The 14,764-nt window shown below is 45.0% G+C and overlaps 1 protein-coding gene across 4 annotated transcripts in view; it reads left to right on the top strand.

Moving 5' to 3' along the window:
• Positions 1-14,764, top strand: part of ADAMTS17 (ADAM metallopeptidase with thrombospondin type 1 motif 17) — a 336,604-nt gene that overhangs the window by 165,812 nt on the left and 156,028 nt on the right. For all 4 annotated transcript variants that reach the window (XM_047738521.1, XM_047738519.1, XM_047738520.1 and 1 more), the window contains exons 9-10: positions 1,019-1,159; positions 2,972-3,122. In XM_047738521.1, coding sequence (XP_047594477.1) covers positions 1,019-1,159; positions 2,972-3,122 — 292 coding nt within the window. The remainder of the gene's footprint in view (positions 1-1,018; positions 1,160-2,971; positions 3,123-14,764) is intronic.

The raw sequence follows: 14,764 nt of genomic DNA, 5'->3' as shown, positions 1-14,764 counted from the left end.
CCAGGATTAAGCAGCTACCACGGGGAATTGATGGAAAATGGTCAGAGATATGGGACAGAAACCGGGAAAGGTGGCTCTGGAGAAGCCTTTAGAACCTCTTTTTGGAGTTATCTCTGTGTCTTCTCCTTGCCCAGGCTGGCAGTGATCCGAGGTCAAGGATGGCATATCATGCTTCATTCTTTGTTCTATTTCTAGTCCATTAGCTGGCACTTGGGAAACTTCTCTTATATATTTTTGAATGAAGGAAGGCGCATGTCCTCTCCGTTGAGCTTGTTGACAAAGGATGGGCATCCTTGAGCACAGCAAGTCTCTGCCCTGGAAATCACAGATTGACAAAGCGTGGGCCCTCTGATCTCATATGTTCTGTGTCCCAGGTTATCCCAGTGACAGCAGATGTGCAAACTAAGACCGTCATTCAGCCTATAGTGTGTGGAGGGCCACATACATCTAGACACCAAGATGCCCTGGTGTCTGTTAGGTACCCTGGGGCAGGGAAGGCGACAGGTATGATCTTGGTGGGCCCAGGTATAATGATGTGATATAAAAGATAGAAAAGCCACATTTTTCACTGATTTGAAGATTTGCACCCATGATATTATGTAAGCCAAAGTCTGGATGGTCCCCACTAGACCTTCACAATGTGATTTCCCCGTAGGACAACAAAACACTTAGATCCCTAATATTGGCATATTTTAGTGTCAAAAAGCAAGTGTAATCATCAGAAACTTAGAGTTTAAGAACTATGATACCACAGTGAATGTAATCTGTTCATTTCTTCATGCATTTAGCAAATGCTATGGTGTTCTGTGTGCTTCACCAGTCTTCATTCATGAAGTAAGGAAACCATCCCTCTGTTTCTATATGAACTTGTGGTTGTCAGTCTTCTCTGTTGAGAGTAGCCAAGTACCAAGTATAAACCTGTGTCACTCTTGGTCTCTCAGGTTTGACTTAAGTCAGCCTAGTATGTGAAAGCCTATAGTCTAAGTGTCCCTCTCTCCTTTTCCTTTCCCTCGGGCAGCTTGGGGATGAACCATGATGATGACCACTCATCCTGTGCCGGCAGATCCCACATCATGTCAGGAGAGTGGGTAAAAGGCCGGAACCCCAGCGACCTCTCTTGGTCCTCATGCAGTCGTGATGACCTTGAAAACTTCCTCAAGTAAGTCTTTGAATCATTCTATACAGTCGCTACATTTGAAAGTACTTCCAGAAGACACAACAATTGGAGTCTTAGCAAGTGTGGGAAGGAGGAATGAATCTCTTAGAACTGTGAAGCTGGCAAAGAGGCGGTCAGTATAGAACCTCCCCTGTTGGACCAAGACTTCCTCCCAAGTGTGTGTCCAGTATGATGCAGGGCATCCAGCTGCTATTCATAAATGTTTTGTTGCTTGATTGAATGTTAACATGGTGACTGTGACTTGAAAAGAACCCCATCTTGTTTCTCTGCAGTATTTTGACCCTGAATGGACACCGTCTTAGCAGCATCCCTGGGCTGCTATGCAAAAGGACATTTCCTTAATGCTCAGGCTGCTTCCCTTGGTAGGGAACGCATTTGCTGAGGAGTGAGGCCTGCTCACCTCCCTCCCATGTGGGCATGGGCTCTGTCTATCTCACTGTCACTTTCTTTCCAGAATATATCTGCACCATTCCACTTGCAGATTTCCATGGAAGAGCTGGCCATCTGATTTCAGACCTTTGTTAAACAAGGTTGTAGCTCCTGTACCATAAGCGTCCCTTAGTGTCAAGACCTCAGGGACAAACTTACAGATTTGATGGACAGACCCTAATCACTTCCTTATTTAGCTGGAATTATCTGTCCTCTTCATGGAGACAAAAGGAACTCAGGGAGTCTTACCTGCCTATGAAGATTTGTAGTTCAGTAACACATTAAATCACCCAGTGAATTCAGGACCGGGCAGTTAAGATATCACTCTGCCTTCTCTCCTCATCCTGAGTCTTCTTTTGTGACATTTCCTGCGGTTAGGGAAATTAAGCGGTATACAAGTCTTAAAAATGGACTTGTCAGTTTTAATATAATTTGTTTCCTCCTGAGGACTTGTTATCATAGAACCTTAATGAAATATTGTAAGCCACTTGACATTGTTTCATTTTTCCCAGAAGGGTTAGTGAACCAGGGTGGGGCATTTTCATTTGCTCATACACACGTGGCTGGTCCCACTGCCTTTGTTCAAGTGTTGTGTATATCAGAGCCCAGGAGAGGTGGACCAGTGTCAGCCTGTGTGTATTCGTGTGCAGTTCTGTCCCTTAGGAATCTTGGTGAGAGGCTGGCTTTCCTTTCCACGACCATCTGCCTTGCTTTGGGAATTGAGAAATCAAAGCATTCAAGTATTTAACCTCCTAATAGAGCCACAGCCCCCCGGTTCAGTTTCTCAGAGTTGCTCTCAACATCTGTGAACACTCCCACCCTGGTTGCCGTCCTGATATCTTTTGCAGGCCGTGCCACCAGCCAGCTTTCGGGGATGGGATACCTGGACCCATCCACTGTCACAGCCTGCCACAGCCCCTCCAAGAGAATCTGCAGAGTTGGAAATAAGCACTTGGTTTTTATTTGAAATGGAACAAAATGACCCTAACTTCTCTCTTTTTTTCTTCATTCCTAGTAATTTTGCTCAGAGACGTATTCTAAGAAAATACCCTAGGAATCTATTTCAAAAGCATTCTCATCCAAGAATGCTCAAACTTGAGAAAGGTATATTAGCCTCATGGGTGTGCTTCTCAGGCCCTTTCCTAGTTGCTAAACTCCCATTGCCTTTGCCGTAAATATCTGCATTGGGCCAGGTTGAAAAAAAGAGCAAAAAGAACCAAAAAGCACCATCCATGTGCCGGGGCTTGGGGCATCCTGCCATCGGTAGTTTGGAGATGCAGCCTTCTCACCTGCTCTTGGCTGGCAAATCAGAACAGAAACGTGGGCAGGACACTCGCCAGTCAGCTTGCCTCTTGGCTATTCCAGGTCAAAAGTCAGCGCATGTCTGCTGGTCACCGACCCCAGGAGCCAGCATGCTGTCCGTCTCCCTCACAAGCTGCCAGGGATGCACTACAGCGCCAACGAGCAGTGCCAGATCTTGTTTGGCACCAATGCCACCTTCTGCCGAAACATGGAGGTAAGCAACCGCAGGAGGGCTGGCTCAGGAGAGAGCGCCTGCCTTCTCTTGGAGGACACTGCTCTCCTATGCCACTTGTGCACACGCACACACCTGTGTATGCACGCACACATCACTGATCCACGCACGCACATATGGAACACCCTCGAAGTCATTTGCACAGGAGCACCCCATCCTTCTCGGAAGTGAGGTAGTGTCACCTGATTTCAAACCCAGACAGCTATGGGAGGCGGCTGAAAACCACGAAGCGCTGGGATGTGTCAGGTTGGGAACATTTCACTAAATAATAACATTGGTTATTTGATAGTGGTATCAGTGACCCTGTCAAGATGTTCCATTTACTGAGCCATGCCCCCATGGTGTGTCCTTTGCTAGAGCTTCTAACGTGTAAGCCCAGTCAGCCCTCACCACAGGCTCCCCGGGCTGCTCTCCCCAGCGTACGGGGGGTAACACTAAGCCTCAGAGTTGGTCGTTCTGAATGGCTTGGTTCATAGGCAGGAGAGCAAGGGTTGGTCTCAGTCTGTTTGCCTGCAGAGCACATGCTTTCTCACCATGCTGCAGACGGCAGGCCATGGCTTGGCCCCTTCTGGGAGTGGAAGTACCAAGACGGACACGTGGGGACCTGGGGCGGTGTCATGTCTGTGCCATGAAGGGGGAGGCCAGAGAAGCTGGTGTGCTAGCCGGCCATTGGCATTTGGCTCAGATAGGGGGGCAGGGCCTGTGCTGTTCTGGAGCGGAAGGCCAGAAGCAAGAGAACTAGCCCAGGTGTGGTCATGTGGGACTCAGGAGCCACCAGTGGCAGCTGGCCCAAGGGGGGCCGTTCTAGAGCTGGAGCTCAGGTTGGCATGGAGTCCCCCGGCGGGAGCCTGGAGGGCGGGGCAGGTTCCCAGAACAAGAGCCGAGGGCAAGACTAACACCAGAACAGACACACCAGGGATTGTGCCTCCATATTGAGACCCCGGGGTCACAGCCAGGTAGAACAAGGCCATCTGGACTCCGGGAGGTGGGATGCTGCCTCTCGAGAGCTTCCTGGCTCTGGGGGTGTTGGTTCAGGAAATCAGGGCAGAGTCCTCAGGTGGAGAACAACCTGCCATTGTTTGGGGTACAGAAAAGGGCAGCGCGTTCTCGGCACTTCCCATTAGCTGTTTCCCTGAAGGGCATTTGTTCACTGTCATGAATCCTTCTCTCCCATTCCCCTGCGGAGGGGCCAGCAAGGGGCCCTTCCAGAGCCGTCTCCCCCTGTGCACCCCAGTGCCTTGTACCTTACACCTCGTTGGGGAGATGCAATGAGCCCCAGGATTTAGTCATCCCCGGCAGTCTGCCACTGGTGTGTCTGGTGCTCACCACTGGCCTTGACCATGACACTTCTTCATATACCATGTGCTATCCAGGAGGCACCATTTGCCTGTCCCAGCCTTCAGTGCTTTAAAGTACCCGACAACACAGAATCATCAGAAAGGGCAGCTTTCAGAGGGTCCTTTGATGGTGTGGTGTCTGCACAAAATCCATGTGGCTAGAACCCCAGTGGAGGACCCTGAGCATTCAGGAAGAGTAAAGATGCCCTGGACAGCGGGGATGGAGAAGAGGGAAGTGCCCAGCTGAGTCACAGAACACGGAGCAGCCACTCGGCCCAACCTCAGGGCTGGTGGGATATTGCAGGCCAGGCTCTGCTGGCCCAAACGGGCAGAATGGATGGCGGAGGCAGTGGGGCTGGAGGTGCAGTGGGGGTGGGGAGCCAGGCAGAGACCACTTCCTGCCTGAGAGCTGCAGCCATTTTTTGCCTTTTGGGAGCCAGGTAATTGCATACCAGTTGGGCCAGGAGGGATAGGAGGAGGGAGATACCTCTACTGGGGACTTATGAGTTCCCAGGCAGAGAGAGCGCATAGATAGGGTCAACTTTCCACGCCCTGTCACATGAAACCCTGAGGACAACTGTCAAGGCAGAGGCTTTGTACCCCATTTAACAGATGAGAAAACAGAATGCTAAGAGAGGTTAGGTAATAGGCCAAGGTCAACCAGCCAGGAAGGTGTGGGTGGGCTGCAGGCTGAGCCTGGGTGTGTCTATTACTGAGGAAGGAAAGACTGTGTACAGGCATTTAAAGACAGACCCCAACAGGGAGGAAGGTGACCTGGTATTTCATTTTCCTTTGCTAGCTTCATTTTGTTTGAAGAAGACACTGAAATGTTGTTAAGTAACAATCAGCTCAGCTATGTTACTTTTTTTTTTCCTCCCTAGAAGCTCAACATACAAATATATAAGGTGAGATCCTCTCATTGTGCAAGTTATAGGGAAACCAAACATTTATTTTTACAGCTCACCAGGAACCACAAAATACATTTCCCCACTTGCCTTTCCTTTGAGAGCTCACCAGTCCTAAAATAAAATGGACATTTGTCTCCCCAGTACCTAGCAGGAGCAGAGGAGCATGTGTTAGCATAGCTGACTAGCTGGCCAGCAGCCTCAGGGAGCTGGTGGAAATTTTCCTACTTGCAAGACAAGGGTGCTCCCTTCAGTGTGCATCTTACAGTCAGATTGCGGCAACTCACACAGTCAGATGGTGGTAATGCCATGCTGAAGCACAGGAGATCCAGATGGAGAAGAGAGGCAGGAGCCAGCTGGGAACCAAGAGCTTGGAGAGTGCTACCCTAGGCCTGGAACACACCCTATGATTCAAAGCCAAACTAAGGCAGTACCCTACTACGGGGTTCTTTTTTTCTTTTTCTTTTTTTTTAAGATTAATTAATTAATTAGAAAGAGAGGGCATGAGTAGTGGAAGGGGCAGAAAGAGAGGGAGAAAGAGTCTTAAGCAGACTCCACTCTGAGCACAGAGGCCAGTGTGGGGGGGGCTTGATTCTAGGATCCTGAGATCATGACCTGAGCTGAAATCAAGAGTCAGATGCTTAATCAACTGAGCCACCCAGGTGTCCCCCAACTAAGGGATTCTAAGACTTGCTTTGTCATAAATTTACTCATGTGGTACCTTTGTGAATCTGTGTTTCAGTAGGTGTTCAGTATAACAGAAGGGTGTACATATGTTATATTGTTCCTTTCTTATCCCCTGTAACACTGACTTTTGGTGCTAGTATGAGCCCTTTCCCCTCTTCATCCTTTCCTTACTTCCTTCTGCATCTTCTTTCCCCTACTCCATTCCAGGTGAATTGCCTACCTGTTCTTTCTTGAGCTTGCAGGGACACGCTCTGCTTCATGCTGGCCGTTTCCTCTGCCAGGAAACTCTCCTCCCACATGTCCCTGTGACTAAGTGCCTCATCTTTTTTGAGTTTTGGGGTTTTGCTTTTTCAGCCTTCTCAAGGAGGCCTACCCTGACCATGCAATTTAAAATTTTAATCTGGTAAGGGATGCCTGGGTGGCTCAGCTGGTTAAGCATCTGATACTCAATTTTGGCATGGGTCATGATACCAGGGTCACGAGTTTGAGCCCTGCATCAGGCACAATGCTCAGTAGCGAGTCTCCTTGAGTTTCTCTCTCTCTCCTCTCCTTCTGCTTCTCCCCCTAACTCACTGACACGCAATAAATAAGTAAATAAATAAAATCCTTAAAAATGTTAATCTGGTAACCCTCTCCCACCCATTCTTAGAGCACCCAGGTCTCCTGATTCCATAAGGGAAAGCCCTACTTTCAGAAACTTACCATTTTTTAACATGCTATATAATTCACTTGCTTGTCATAACTATTGATAATCTCCCTCTAGATGATAAACCCTTCAAGGGCAGGAATATTTGCTTTTACTCACCATTGTTTTCCAAGTACTTTGGTCAGTGCTGGCACATAGTAAGTAATTGTTGATCTGGGACCCATCCATAACCCTAACAGCAAATTTAAGTTTTCATGTGACTTTATCCAACCACTGATGACCCTTGGATAAGCCTGTGTTGAAGAAGAAACTCTTAGAGATGTCCCTGTATAATTATAATGTGCTGACTCTCTCTAAATCTGAGTTAACTATCTGTTTCAGCAACATACATGTAAGACTTTGTCAAATGTCTTGCAGGGATCCAAAAAGATCTTTCCTCTGGCTTCCTCCCAGGGCAAGAAATTGTTCAAAGCATCAGAGTAGATCTGGTAGTGAGTGATTGGTTGCTAGTGACCATCTCTGTGTGTCTCTTATTTGTGCATTAGTGCCCTCATTGGCAAAATCCAAGGCTCCTGGTGAGTTAATACACATAAGATACTGAGAACTGAGTCTGTCACAATGTCAGCACCCACGTACTTGAGCTGATATGTGTGTTATTATTACCCTTCTGGGTAGTACTGATTCCCATCCATGGAACACAGAACTAAATCTGTCTGTGTACATCTGTAGGCTCAGCATTTCTCTGTATTGAACTTCTCACTGGCATGAAAAATAAAGCATTATGTAACACCTGTATTCTTCTGGCAGCCAGAGATATCCAGAACCAATCAGAAAGGTCTTTTAATCCCATGCCAGATTGAACTTTATAACCATTATTATTCTTTAATGACTTTGAGGATTGAATTGGATCTCATGTAATAAAATGATTATGGTCCCAATGTTGCCTTTAGTTTCTTATTCTGACTTCTGCCTTTGGCCAAGATGAAGTAACAGGAACCAGATTTACTGCCCCACCTGAAGCAACTAAGAAATCAGATGAACTATATGAGCTATATGAAATAGTGATTTTTTTCCCATGACATTGGACATCCAGCAAGAAAGAATTATCATTCTTGAAAGATGTGGAGCATATAAGGTGAGCCCTCTGATTTTCCAGACTTACTGCCTGGACAGTCTCGAGGCAATGGCATGGGGAGGGAGAACTGAGAAGAAACAAACCTTCCTGAGTTGAAGAAATGGAGCTAGGAGCACAGAGAGGCCAAGGAAGTTAGAGTTCACAGAGAGAGGTTCCATAGAAGAGTTTTATAAAGAAAAAAAACTCAGAAATGTGCTTAATATCTCCATGAGTCTTCAGCTTACTACTCAGCAATGTATGTGTGAGAAGATGACCCAAGACCATCTGGAAATATTAGAGGGAAGAACCTCTAGAGCTCATGTAAAATGCGCAGAAGGGTGTTGCATCAGTAGCACGGCAAAATTAGCCCTGTCCTAAATGCTGATCTAGTGCCAGCTAATAAAGCGTAGAAGCAAAATCTGAAAGGATCACACTGGTTTTCAGGTGACTTAAGCAGGCCCTAGAACAAAGCTAAAAAATATTTTTAGAAATACAAAATCATCTACCACTCAATGACATAAAATTCACAATGTCTAGCATCAAATAAAAAATTACCAGGTCTTCAAAGAGCAGAAAAATACATCCATGATGAGGAGAAAAATCGATCAATCTAAACTGACCAAGAAAGACACAGAAGATAGAATTAACAGACAAGAGTGTTAAAACAGTAATTGTAACCATAATCCAGATTCAAGAAGATAGCAGAAAGATGGAACATGTTAAGTAGAGATATGGAAGATACAAAAAAGATCCCAAGGAAACTCTAGAAATGAAAACTCCACTGTCTGAAATAAAAAAGACCCTGTTGCTGGGAAATGAGAGATTGCAGAAGAAATCCTCAGTGAACTTGAAAATGAAGTGATTAAAAAAAAGTAAGAAATAGAAGACTGCATGAGTGAGCTGTGGGTCACAGAGAGAGACACACACACACACCCCCACACACACACACACCCAGAAGGAAATGAAAGAGCAAGGACAGAAATACTTGAAATAATGGCTAAAAAAAATTTCAATCTTGGTGAAAATGATAAGCCCACAGATCTGAGAAGCTCAGTGACCCCTAAGCAAAAGAAACATGAAGAAATCTAGACCAACAATCCTCATGATCCAGTTGCTTAAAAGTAATGATAAAGAGAAAATCTTAAAAAGGCCAGAGGAGGGGCGCCTGGGTGGCTCAGTGGGTTAAGCCTCTGCCTTCGGCTCAGGTCACAATCGCAGGGTCCTGGGATCAAGCCCCACATCAGGCTCTCTGCTCAGCAGGGAGCCTGCTTCCCCCTCTCTCTGCCTGCCTCTCTGCCTACTTGTGATCTCTGTCAAATAAATTAAAAAAAAAAAAAAAAAAAGCCAGAGGAGAAAAGTTATGAACACGTAAAAAAGGTCAAAAAAAAAAAAAAAAGCATATATCTCATTCAAAACAATGCAGGTGGGAAAATGGTAGAACAGCATCTTTGAAGCCCTGAGAGGGGAAAAAAAAAAAAAAAAGGTGTCACCTTAGAAATCAATACCCAGCAAAAATCTCTTTGACAAATTAAGGTGAAATGGAGTTTTTCTGTTATGAAAAAGCTTAAGATAATCATAGCTGGCCAGCCCATGCTTTAAAGAATATTAAAAGAAATCTTTCAGGCAGGGGCACCTGGGTGGCTCAGGTCATGATCTCGGGGTCCTGGGATTGAGTCAGGCAGAAAGAAAATGATTGTAGATAGAAATCTAGATCAATACAAAGAAATGAAGAACCCTGGAAGTAGGGGCTACATGGGTGAATATATGATATACTTAAGTATATTCAACTGTCTTTAAAAGATCCTTGGGGGGGGGCACCTGGGTGACTCAGTGGGTTAAAGCCTCTGCCTTCGGCTCAGGTCATGATCTCAGGGTCCTGGGATCGAGCCCTGCATCGCGCTCTCTGCTCAGCAGAGAGCCTGCTTCCTCCTCTCTCTCTGCCTGCCTCTCTGCCTTCTTGTGATCTCTGTCAAATAAATAAATAAATAAAAATCTTAAAAAAAAAAAAAAAGAGAGATCCTTGGGGTGCCTGGGTGGCTCAGTGGGTTAAGCCTCTGCCTTCAGCTCAGGTCATGATCTCGGGGTCCTGGGATCGGGTCCCGTGTCCGGCTCTCTACTCAGCGGGGGCCTACTTCCCCCTATCTGTCTACTTGTGATCTCTCTATGTCTAATAAATAAATAAAATTTTTAAAAAAGTCTTTAAAAGATCCTTGACCATTTAAACAACTATCTTAGAAACTTACCAAATGATGGGGCGCCTGGGTGGCTCAGTGGGTTAAGCCGCTGCCTTCGGCTCAGGTCATGATCTCAGGGTCCTGGGATCGAGTCCCGCATCGGGCTCTCTGCTCAGCAAGAAGCCTGCTTCCCTCTCTCTCTCTCTGCCTGCCTCTCTGTCTACTTGTGATCTCTCTCTGTCAAATAAATAAATAAAATCTTAAAAAAAAAAAAAAAGAAACTTACCAAATGGTAAGTTTCTAAGATAGAAAGACCATGGACATAGTCGATGTCCATGTCCTAATCCCAGAACCTGTGAGCTTTACCTTGCAGGGCAAGAGGGACTTCTCAGGTTTTATTCAGTTAAGGATCTTGAGATGGGGAGATTTCCTGAATTCCCTGGATGGGCCTGATGTAATCAGAAGGGTCCTGAGTGAGGGCGAAGCAGGAGATCAGAATAGGTAGCAGAAGGAAAAGGTGGGAGTCATGCAAGGAGGTGGCCATCAGCCAAGGAAAGCAAGGCAGCTTCTAGGAGCTGGAAAGTTCAGAGAGATAGATTGTCCCCTCAAAGCCTCCAGAGAGGCTGGGAATACCTTGATTTAAGTCCATTGCAACTGATTCTGGATTTCCAACCTCCAGAACTGTATGATGAGAAATTTGTGTTCTCTTCAATCATGAAGTTTATGGCGATGTATTTTTTTAAAGAAACAGTAAGAAACAGTAATAGATTTGCCATGGGAAACCAGTGCAGTAATGTAGAGTTTATGACATTCCTAAGAGTAAAGTGCATGATATTCACACAAAGGCCAGGGCAGGAGAGAGGTTCATATACTATTGTAAGGTTTTATACTTCGTATGAGGTGGAATGATTGCACAGAAAGACAGACTGTGGTAAGTTAAAGATGTATAGTATCACCTGTCAGTCAACCAATAAACAACACAACAAAGTTACAGCTCATAATCAACAAAGAAAACAAAACGTGAGCATGTATTGCTTATCCCTGTGGCCCCTCAAGCATATTAGAAATAGGTTACATAAAGTGAATTCTAAGTGTATGTTTCACAATAGTCATTTATACTCCATTCTGCTAAGATAATGGTGCAGTTGACGTTAGGGCTCATGACGAATTCTGTTTAGATGTAGGTCTCCTTGTCGCCCTGTGCTCATCCCACTTCTCCAGCTGTCCATTTCTTCACTATAATCATGCCCATGATATCATGACATGTTAAGGGTCTCTGGTTATTTCAGAGATGAACTGTGATGCAGAATTCTCAGCAAAATCCTCCAAATCACGTGAGGCCCCCTTTAATAGAAAAAAAAGGTACTACTTTCTAGATAGTGTGAAAAAGAAAGAAAAACACTCAGCCAGGAATTTTAGGGGAATGAACATCACAAAGCCATTACAGCTCTGGGAATCTGGAGGAACCTCTTTTACAAACCACACTCATGCAACTGTTAAGTTGGGAACACCGTCCCTGTTCTTAGGTCCGGGATCCCCCAAAACTTGTTGATGGTGAAAACTTCACTGGCAAGCCCCTCAGTGGATTGTGCAGAGCAGTAGGGGGTAGGTTGGAAAAATACCTAAACTATGCATGAGGAAAGTATGTGTGTGTGTGTGTGTTAGAAATTTCTAGAACTTTAAGCCTGTCACACACACAAAAAGAATGAAACGTAACCGAGGTTGGACACCGCTAAGGGAAGAAAACCACAAAACACACCAGTGCTGAGGAGTTGAACATTTTCTTTTTCATTTTCTGGAATAGAGACCCATAAAAATAAGAGGAAAAGAAACTGGAGAGATTACATTTTCAGAAAAATACTAACCACCATGACTACCAGCAAGGAAAGTTTTCATTTTGCTTCTGCCTTTTATGAGGAACCAAAGCTGATCCCTGGCAGAAGGTGGATGCCTATCATCTCAGAGGGTTATGTTTCTCATGGACACAACTTTATTGTACAGAAGCAGGGGTTCTGAACCAGGGGCTGCCGGATAGATTTCAGAGGTTTTGTGAACAAGGATGATGAAAGTTTACATCTTTATCTTTTTCCAATCTGTAACTGAAATGAGTACAGTTGACCCTTGAACAGCACGGGCATGCTCTGTAGGAATCCACTTATACGTGGGACTTTTTAAAATAAATACAGTATAGTACTGTGAATGTATTTTCTCTTTTTTAAAATATTTTATTTATTTGAGAGCAAGCAAGCAAGTATGAGCCGGGAGGAAGAGGCAGAGGGAGAGGGAGAAGCAGGGAGCTCAATGCGGGGCTCCATCCCTGGACCCTGGGATCATGACCTCAGCCAGAGGCAGACACTTAACCAAGTGACCCACCCAGGCGCTCCTGAATGTATTTTTCTCTTATGGTTTTCTTAACATTGACTTGTACTTAAACTAAATTTATTGTAAGAATACAGTACATAATAGAGGCGACTGGGTGGCTCAGTGGGTTAAAGCCTCTGCCTTCAGCTCAGGTCATGATCCCAGGGTCCTGGGATCAAGCCCGCATTGGGCTCTCTGCTCAGCAGGGAGCCTGCTTCCCCTCTCTCTCTCTCTCTCTCTCTGCCTGCCTCTCTGCCTACTTGTGATCTCTGTCAAATGAATAAAATCTTTAAAAGAAAAAAAAAGTATGTAACATAGGTAACATACAAAACATGTGTTAATCAACTGTTTATGTTATTGGTAAGGTCTCCAAACAGCAGAAGACTATTAGTAGTCAGGTTTGGGTGGAGTCAGAAGTGACATGTGGACTTTCAGTGGTGTCAGGGGTCAGCATCCCTATGCCGGTGTTGTTCAAGGCTCAACTGTAGTTTCCTTCAACCATGGATGTTGGCAGTAAGCCACAACAGTCTTAGCAGCACCCCATGATTGCCTCAGGATTAGGACTCCCAGATAGTTTCATACTGCGTGATGGTTGTAGCTGCTACCTCAAGTTACCATTTACACTCACCACAATGGTTAGGGTCGCCTGAGTGGCTTAGTTGATTAAGCATCTGACTCTTGATTTCTGCTCAGGTCATGATGTCAGTGTCGTGAGCTCAAGCCCTGTATCAGGCTCCCCACTCATCAAAGAGTCTGCTCGTCCTGCTCCCTGTTTTCCTCCCCCTGCTTACTCTTTTGTCTCTGTCTCTCTCAAATAAATAATCTTTAAAAATTACAGTGGTTATTAGACCCAGGGCCAGATCTTCTCAGGTAACATGTTGACAAAGAAACACATGGGTCACTGAACTATTTATTTTTGTATTTTGGATTATACTTTGTTTCCTTGGCAATATTATGAATTCTGTAATTATGCATTGACAAATATTATTCTGCAAAGGTGTTTATAGGCTCCCCAGGTGACTCATAGCAAAAGGCTCGGTACTAGGCCATGGCAGGCCACCATCTGTCTCCAGCAGGAAGTGTTGGCTTGCCATGAGCTATTCCTCTTCTTTTGTTGGAATTTAAATATGGAAGTTCCTTCTGACTGGGACTTTGTGTAGTTTTCGGTTTTTTTTTTTTTTAAGATCAATCAAAATTACAAGCCATTTCTGCATTCAGAGGCATAGGGTAAATAACCTGGGAAAAACAGTTGCTTTGGGAGCAGCCTAGCTTCAAATATTAACCAGATTTCTTGCCTTCTTAAAGACTTGCATACTAGAAAGTCCAGAGAAATTAAAATGCAGTCCATTTTCATGTCTAGGGCTCTGGAGATCCCCACACCATCACCATTACATCCATGTCTGTCTGCAAAATACTGGTATTGTAAGGCTCAGAGCTGTCTATGGAAATATGAACTACCAAAAAAAAAAAAAATTGGCATCGATAGCTGGCATTTCTTGCAGCAATTATTGGCAAATATAGCTGTCTCCTCTTTTAGCCAATGGTAATGTGATGTTTTTAATTCAATAAAGCATTTCAAGAAAGTCCAAACATAAAAGTTATAAACATTGGATGGTAAATATTTATTACAAAGGGGAAATGAACTTTACACAATTAGCCCGGTCCATCTTCTTTATGATTACAAGTTCCTCCTGTCTCTGTCAGGAAAGTCACTAGAAAGCCAAGGCACTATTTAACAAGACTTTAAAGCTGTTGGGGCTCAGATATCATGCTGGGTGGAGCAGAGGGTGAGAGAGCCCAAGGTAGATATTGTCAGCTGAAAGGCAGAGTGTCACATGGCTCCTGGAGACAGAAGGAAGAGATGCAGAGTTAGGACAACATTATGACAATGATCACAGTCTCATAAATCCCCCAGCCCCTTCCTGCATGAAAGATACTTATCTGCCCCCCCTCATCACCCTGGTTCCTGGAGATTCTCAGTTGGAAGGTGCTATGTAATGACTATTCACCTTTAGCCCAACAATCTCCTTGGCAACACATTCCATCATTGCCCTGAAGCCTGTGTATGACAGCTGAGAAGGGATGAACACCAGCCTTATAACTGACTTGAGCAAGGGTGTGCCTACACATCATGGCATTTGCAATGGACAGGCATGTGCCAATCATTCTATTTTTTTTTTTTTAAGCTTTGAGCACAGAAGCTGTAGGCCACTTGTTTCAGGAAGGCAAGAGTGTCTAGAATGGTAATCGGGATTTGAGGGTCTCATGTCTTCTTTCTCCCTATTGTTCGCTCTTCCCCTCTAATTTTCTTGGCCTTTCTGCACAGCATGGAGGTGCTGCTCCTATCACACAGTGCTTAAGAAGGTCGCCTCCCAAATCAGGCACACAGGGTCATGTCCT

The sequence above is a fragment of the Lutra lutra genome, chromosome 7 (genome assembly GCF_902655055.1).
Source record: "Lutra lutra chromosome 7, mLutLut1.2, whole genome shotgun sequence".
NCBI classification, from domain to species: Eukaryota; Metazoa; Chordata; class Mammalia; order Carnivora; family Mustelidae; genus Lutra; species Lutra lutra.
Note: the sequence above shows the minus strand (reverse complement) of the source record. Positions and strands in the feature narration are given on the sequence as shown.